The 6,000-nt window shown below is 38.5% G+C and overlaps 1 protein-coding gene across 10 annotated transcripts in view; it reads left to right on the forward strand.

The window, feature by feature from the left end:
- Positions 1-5,741, forward strand: part of LOC100680429 (protein unc-79 homolog) — a 2,400,004-nt gene extending 2,394,263 nt beyond the window's left edge. For all 10 annotated transcript variants that reach the window (XM_031923950.1, XM_031923946.2, XM_031923948.2 and 7 more), the window contains one exon: positions 5,360-5,741. In XM_031923950.1, coding sequence (XP_031779810.1) covers positions 5,360-5,548 — 189 coding nt within the window. In that variant the 3' untranslated portion in view covers positions 5,549-5,741. The remainder of the gene's footprint in view (positions 1-5,359) is intronic.
- The last annotated feature ends 259 nt before the right edge of the window (positions 5,742-6,000 follow it).

Raw genomic sequence — 6,000 nt, forward strand, 5'->3', positions numbered from 1 at the left:
CAGGGCATGCTTACACGTAGGACTGTGATCTCGAGTCTCGGAACCGTAACTGTCTCCGGCAAGGTCAGTAAGGGATGCGCGCAGGGCGGGGTGGTGTCGCCCACCATTTGGTGCCTGGTGGCAAATGGGCTACTGGAAGCGCTGAATGGGTGGGGCTGCTATGCTCAAGCCTACGCGGATGATTTCCTGATACTGATAAAAGGAAGTGAAATTGGCGCAGCCATGGACGCCATGCAGCTTGCATTAAGGAAAGTGGAGAGATCGTGCTGCTCGACGGATCTTTCGGTTAACCCGGATAAAGTCGAAATGATGATCTTCACCTGCAAGTACAACTTAGATGCCTACAGAGCGCCCAAACTCTCTGGAGTCGTCCTACAGGTAAAGGACTCAGCTAAGTACCTCGGCATTGTTCTGGATAAAAAGTTAACCTGGGAGAAGAATCTCACGGCCCAGTGCGATAAATTCATGGTGGCTCTCTGGACATGTCGCAGGGCATTTGGCAGTACATGAGGACCAAGTCCCAATGTACTGCCAAATGCCCTGCGAGAAGTCCCCGGATTATACTGTGGCTATACAGGACCGTCCTGGTACCACGTCTGGCCTACGCCGCGTTGGTCTGGTGGCCAAGGGCGGAGCTGGCGGGTGCTAGGGAAGCGCTAGAGAAACTCAGGGGACAGGTGCTAAGGGGGGCGACAGGGGCCTATAGGACCACGCCTACCAAGGCACTTGGAATACTTGTGAAGGTGGAACCACTCCATCTTACTATCATTGGTATGGCTGCTAAGGCAGCGCAGAGACTCAATGCGTACGGACAATGGACACAAGGCACGAGGCACACCCGGCTCTGGGAATGCAAAGTGGTTGTAAATCAGCTGACCGCTCACAACAACAAGTTCAGGCTGCTCTGGGTCCCAGGGTACACCGGGATCAGGGGTAACGAAATAGCAGATAGACTTGCAGCTTTGGGAGCTAAACACCCTCCAATCGGGCCGGAGCCCTACACAGGTGCCGCAAGGTGCCTGCTAACGGGCGAAATCCGGGGCTGGGTTGAGAGGGAGCATACTAAGGAATGGCAAGGAACTCAAGGATGCAGACAAGCCAAAGCGGTAATGGGACATGACACCAATGTCGGCTGGACCAAGTGCATCGCAGGAGGCAGCAGAAATAACTCCCGACTCCTGACACAGATAGTGACCGGGCACATCCGCTTAAGGTACCACGGTCTGAAGATGGGGAAGGAGGCTACGGGTATATGCAGGTGGTGCGAGGGGGCGGAAGAAACGCCTACCCATGTACTGACTGTTTGCCCAAAATTTTCGCAGCTCAGACATCAGTGCTTGGGGGAGCTTTTCCCCACGTATGAAGAGAGTAGGGCACTCGACGCGGGAGCCATATTGACCTTCTGGAGAAGGGCAGGCTTACCTGCGTAGGGGATGCCATGACGAAGGGTGGTACAATGGGTTTACAGCCTATCTGCCAGGTATCTTGGTGGTCCCCCCTTCATAGTAATAATAATGATAATAATATTAACTTTACACGCGAGTGTCTCTTCTTTGTGCAATTCCCGATTACCCCAGCCGTCTGGTTACCCACGGACACGCGGAGGAAAGCGTGGGGCTTCGGGCGCAGCACGCATTTGTAGCGAGCATTCGGCAGGCCAACGCACGGGTGATAGCGCGGTACCAGCGGCTAACGTCCGCTCGCTATTGCCTGGCAATCACCGAGGGATCGCTGACCGGGAAATTAACCTCCTGGAGGTGACGTGCAGCATCTTCACGGCCGCACGATAAGCTGACGAATTGCCCCGTTACAGTACGTATACCATTATGATTCTGGAACCACGCGACTGAACGTAATAAAATTTAACATGCATATACGTTTTCTGATTCTGAGTTCAAGAATTTTTTTTATATTATTCTAATCATTTCGTATCTATTATCAAGACAGCTTGAAAGAAGATCCAAAGCCTGACCCCTAATGCCTATACCATAAAGTTTAAGTAGTAACTGGCAAAAAACGCGAAAAGAGAAAATTTAAGTTGTTCACCAATAAACAAAATTAAACGGTCATGGCAAGTTACGTAGTAAGTATCTTGAGAGTTTTGAAGTGAATAATGTGTACCCGGCGAACCCTTCTATAGGCTCGCCGGGTACACATTTTACTGGGGAGTGAACCGGCGAGCGGCGACCGTCACGGCGGCGCGACAGACCGATCGTCACGAAAGCAACGGTAGCTCTTTCCCCCTACCACGCACTCTTCGCCGCGCATGTTAGCATGCTCACACAGCTCAGCTCTTCCCTTAAATATCAGCCGCACTTATTTACACACGCTGCAAGCGGCTATAGAATTTTCTCGGATTTCAGACGCGCTAATATAGCGGTACCTTTTCATGGTACTTCAATTTTTTTGCGTCAACTGAACGACGTGACTTTTTTAATATGCGCAAAACGTTTGCAGGTATAACATTATTGACTTTTGCGGTAAACATTATGACTGTATGACACGCCCTGGCGTAAACCTCGATTTACCGCACGCTCGTGCAAATATGCACTCTCTATATCTTGGATTACGCACGTTGTGTCATAAAATATCGTACAATACTATTATTCTTATTATATTTTCTTTATTCGTATTATATTTTGCCTATCCTAAATTTACTAGTTGATCAATGATTACTTTACCTAAAATTTTTTAACTCTCTGTCAAAGTTGCGATTAAGCTAAAAAAAAATAAGAAAATGGCGGCGATTTACGCATCAAAATCACTAAATCAAAAAATTATAAAAATTTATTTAAAAAGTCACAATTAAATGTACCCTTGAAGATTAGTACTTTGCACTCAACGAAAACGCATTTGAATTTGCGTCGAAGACTAATTCATTTCAGTTTTGGCGCGAAGACCAAGTATATATATATATTCTGAACTCTTGCGACAAAGACTATAAAGTAAATTTGCAGTCCCACTGAAAAGACTAGTACATTTCTCACTTCGTACTTTGATTCTCTGGCAACGAAACTATTCAAAATTTTCCAAAATTCCACACAATCTATTTAAGTATTCACTTCTATCGGCTGTCCCCGAGACAGTCACATTTTTTTTAGCAAAACATTTATTGGACAAATGTCCGAGGTCAACTAGGACATTAATTCTTTTATGAATATACATATTTTTATTATGTTCCTTAGCGGTATATATGTGCAAAAGTTTTTAATTCTTCATCCTACCGTAAACATTTTTACATTTTTTTTTAAACATTTATAATGTAAAATGTTGATTTCAAAAATGTCCGAGGACGCGTAAAACATATTCTTTTATAAATATATTATAAAGTTAATTTTTTGAGATTTTAGTCCTTTTTAGTAAAGTTTTTTAGGTATTCCATATTTCTCCTAAAAATAAAATATAAGCATCTTAAGCACCTTTTGACCATGGTTTTATTGTAACATTTTTATCACTAACATGAAATCACCGATTGTTCTGATACACTACCCTCGAATGATTTATACACCAAGACACCAAAACCAAGTGCGAACTACCTAGACATCGTCATCGGCCACCCTGTACACCTAGACGCCGTTCCTGCATGATTCATTTACCTAGATACCAAATACCACGAATGGTAATTAATTAATTGCGAAAATTAATGAATTGCGTCTATTTTTTTTAAATTGTTTTCACAGCTTCCAATCTACCTGGACCAAATCTTGAAAATGTTTTTTGGTAGAAATGTATATTTTCATCATATATACCTGTCTTTAACAATCAATAGTTTTTTGTTAATAAAATACATCAAGTTTTGTGGAATAAATGCAAAAAAAATCCGGACAAACTTACGAACGGACGGACATTTTTTAAGTTCTTTCACTGCACAAAACTAATTGAAATTTGATTTTTTTTTTTTTTGGTAACTTGAATGATTTAAGTCTAAAGAACATTTCTACCGTAAAATAGATCTAATTTTTTTCTTTTTACGAGCTTTGTAGGGTTTTGACAAAAATTGACCGAATATAAAATTTTAATATAATGTAGATTTATGATCGACCGTATCGAAAGCCTTGGCCAGATCAAGGAAAGTAACAATTGTTGGTATATTCCTATCCAAATTATTATACAATACTCCAGTAATATAATTTAACGCATCCTTTGAGCCAATATTTTTTCTAAATCCAAATTGATGCTTGGATAAAATATTATTTTTATGGACAAATTCATATAATCTATTGTATATTATTCTTTCGAAAACTTTCGTGTTAGATATGAGTGAAATTGGCCTGTAATTGTTGATGTTATGCTTCTAACCGTACGAAGACTAACACAGTTCAAATTTTTAAACGAAAACTAGCACAACTCACGATTTGCTGCGAAGAGTAGCACAGTTCAAAAATGCGGTCAAGAGTAGCACAACTCGCAACTTTATATTACTTAAAATGTGAGTATTTTACGTTTTTATTGGGTTATTTTGTTGGTTAAGTTCATAAACCTTGGACAAAGACAGACAAACATCAACGTTTAAAAAGATTTCGGAAATTTTAGAAGGTTTCTAAAAAAAGTGAATAATTTAAAAAAATATTTGTAAAAAATTATTGTATTTGTGAAAACAATTTTAAATTCGGTAAAAAGTTGCAAATTGTGAATATTTAAAAATGTTCATTAGGGACAGTTTTGCAAAATTCGGGAAATTTATATATGTAGCAACTCGTTGTTTAAGTTGTGAGAAAGTTTGAGTTGTGCTAGTCTTCGCGGAAAATTTTGAGTTGTGCTAGTCTAGCGTGCGTGAAATGAGTTGTGCTACTTATGACGGGAAATTTGAACAGTGCTACTCTTCGTAGGGAGCGACGATATACACTTGTACCATTTCAGCCTTTTAATGCATCCAGCAGAATCGCATTTTCAATACACATATTGAGAATATGTGTTAATGGTACCGATATACAACTTTCAAGATTCTCAAAAGTCTTACTATTTATCCTATCAACACTACCGGTTTTTAGCTTCAGGTTGTTGATTATATTTATTACCTCACTGGTACTTGAAGGTTTAACAAATATTTAATTTGAATTTGTATCTGGTTCTTTAAATTCAGCATTATTTGGTTTCACTATATCATCATTTAATTTGCAGCCTATATCACAAATAAAAATTCATTCATTTTCTTTGCTTTATCCGTAATTTTGTTATTACTCACCTTTATATAACTTATGGTATTACTGTTTTTCTGTTTTCCTATTTTGTTGTTTTATTCATTATAAATTCAACTTGATTGCTAATTTTATAAAAATTATGATTATTGAATCCTGATCATTATGCATCTAATTTATTCAAAAATTAAACTTAACTTGCATAATTTTGAATTTTTCAGATACCAGCACACTTAAATCTTCGTTTACAGCATTTCAGGAGATTGTCATTAAATATAGAAACAGATGATTATTCTTTCAACAAACAAGAATCTGGTATTTTTTTACTTCAATGGCTTCGAAGATTACAATTTAAAATGGGACAAATTGAGTTACAATCATCGTCTACAACACAATTTTATGCATTATGAAAAAAGCTTCGCTTTTTTCTTGAAAAAGAAAAAATAGTAGAAAAGTTAATTTGCTTGACGCGTTTTTTATTGTTTATCTAAAAAGTGGCGAAGTATTCTACAATATTAGTCTTAAAATTTGAAGCTTGCATTGAATTTAAACGTATGTATAATATCTATATAGAATAATAAATTTAAAAAATTGCATAAAAGAGTGTAATTTTAGTAATTTTGACCTACTCAAAAACGATATTTCTTTTATTCTTTCAAGCCGGCTCTGCTTACATCTAGAAGTTAAAACCGATAAGAATGATTAAAATAACTAAAACATAGCAAAATACGTTTTAATCGCTATCTGTTATCAACAATTCACTCTTTAGCTACTCACCGTCATCGGATATCTGGTGCATTTAACATTATATTTAAATATGAAACGTCGGAGCTCATCGCTTGTTTATCATTATTGCGAACTC

The sequence above is a fragment of the Nasonia vitripennis genome (genome assembly GCF_009193385.2).
Source record: "Nasonia vitripennis strain AsymCx chromosome 2 unlocalized genomic scaffold, Nvit_psr_1.1 chr2_random0002, whole genome shotgun sequence".
NCBI lineage: Eukaryota > Metazoa > Arthropoda > Insecta > Hymenoptera > Pteromalidae > Nasonia > Nasonia vitripennis.